General features: G+C 37.4%; 1 protein-coding gene across 1 annotated transcript; it reads left to right on the top strand.

The window, feature by feature from the left end:
• Positions 1-138: 138 nt before the first annotated feature.
• On the top strand, positions 139-1,200 carry LOC117103552 (dynein heavy chain, cytoplasmic-like). Its single transcript, XM_033244125.1, has 3 exons — positions 139-258; positions 749-809; positions 1,100-1,200. Exons 1-3 carry the CDS (start codon positions 172-174, stop codon positions 1,198-1,200), a joined length of 249 nt encoding a protein of 82 aa, XP_033100016.1. The 5' UTR covers positions 139-171.
• Positions 1,201-1,226: the final 26 nt, after the last annotated feature.

The raw sequence follows: 1,226 nt of genomic DNA, 5'->3' as shown, positions 1-1,226 counted from the left end.
TACTAGAATAGTGTTTTTGTTTTCCCTATATAGACTATCTATTATGTGCTATGTAAGTCTCTTACCGTTACCTTGTTAATGGTAATGATCAGTTGATGATGATGATAATGTTTAAAATGATGCAGTCTACACGTTTTTTTTCACCAGAATTTGCAAGTATGGCTAGGTGGAATGTTTATCCCAGAAGCATACATTACAGCAACCAGGCAGTTCGTTGCTCAAGCTAACAGCTGGTCATTGGAAGAACTCCAAATGGAGGTAAGTTTTCTCAAATCCTTTATTTTCTCAAGCCACCTACAGGATGGGAAGTATGCTCTATTCTTCTGTGAAAGTCCTTTCCTGGGCTCAATTACTGGATCTGCCACTGCTTTATGAGGCTTAGCACGTGGAGCTATTTGTGGTCATGAGAACAGATCGTAAGACCATGAGGTCCATTCCAAACCCTTCAGAACATTATTTATACCGACACTGCATCTATATTGGTTAAAACCTAATGGTAACCATATTGTGTACTCAACCATCAAAATCTTTTTGTTCCTGGTTGTATTATGTCAAAGTGTTTTCCCTGAAATAAGTCCTTGGATTAGGTATGCTCATTCGAAAAACAAGCAGGGGATTTTTACTTTTGTACCAGAGGCCTATCCACGATTTCATTACACTAGGACAAGTTGAATTTGTCTACTTCCTTAACAAATATTATATAACAGTAGTTGACAGTGATTTAAATTTGGTCTTCTTTTCTATAAAGGTCACAGTAGCAGACAAGGGTCAAAAGCCCAAGATAGATGACTGCAGTTTTGCTGTCACTGGTAAGTTCTTTATTAACAGTGAACCTTTGTGTTGTAAAAAAAATACTGCCCTCTATATATTGTTATGCACTTATACTTGTCAAAGCCTGTGCAGCATCTGGACAAAGGTGACTGTTTCTATTGCAACAGAAACTGCTTCTATTGTAAAGAAATACTGATCTGTCTTTCTTACATGCTAATGTTGCCCTCCCTTCAACAAAGCTATTGTACATTTACACCTTCCTGTAATTTTTATTGTAAGTAAATACTGCTCTCTCTGTCTGATTTATTTGAATTAAATTTTGTCATAGACCTCAAGTTGCAGGGAGCCAAGTGTCAAAACAACAAGTTGTACCTATGTACCTCCATCTCAACTGACCTTCCGCTTACCATTCTGCGCTGGAAACGGTAAGATGTCAAATTGATGAATTTACTTGC

Source organism: Anneissia japonica, unplaced genomic scaffold (assembly GCF_011630105.1).
Source record: "Anneissia japonica isolate Jap-2015-1 unplaced genomic scaffold, ASM1163010v1 scaffold128753_len1226_cov168, whole genome shotgun sequence".
In the NCBI taxonomy this organism is placed as follows: domain Eukaryota; kingdom Metazoa; phylum Echinodermata; class Crinoidea; order Comatulida; family Comatulidae; genus Anneissia; species Anneissia japonica.
Note: the sequence above shows the minus strand (reverse complement) of the source record. Positions and strands in the feature narration are given on the sequence as shown.

Excerpts from the sequence above, each read along its gene's own strand:
- LOC117103552 (XM_033244125.1), top strand. The coding sequence starts at position 172 with ATGTTTATCCCAGAAGCATACATTACAGCAACCAGGCAGTTCGTTGCT. Across the intron at positions 259-748 it reads TGGAAGAACTCCAAATGGAG|GTCACAGTAGCAGACAAGGG; the intron begins GTAAGTTTTCTC and ends TTTTCTATAAAG. Across the intron at positions 810-1,099 it reads CTGCAGTTTTGCTGTCACTG|ACCTCAAGTTGCAGGGAGCC; the intron begins GTAAGTTCTTTA and ends ATTTTGTCATAG.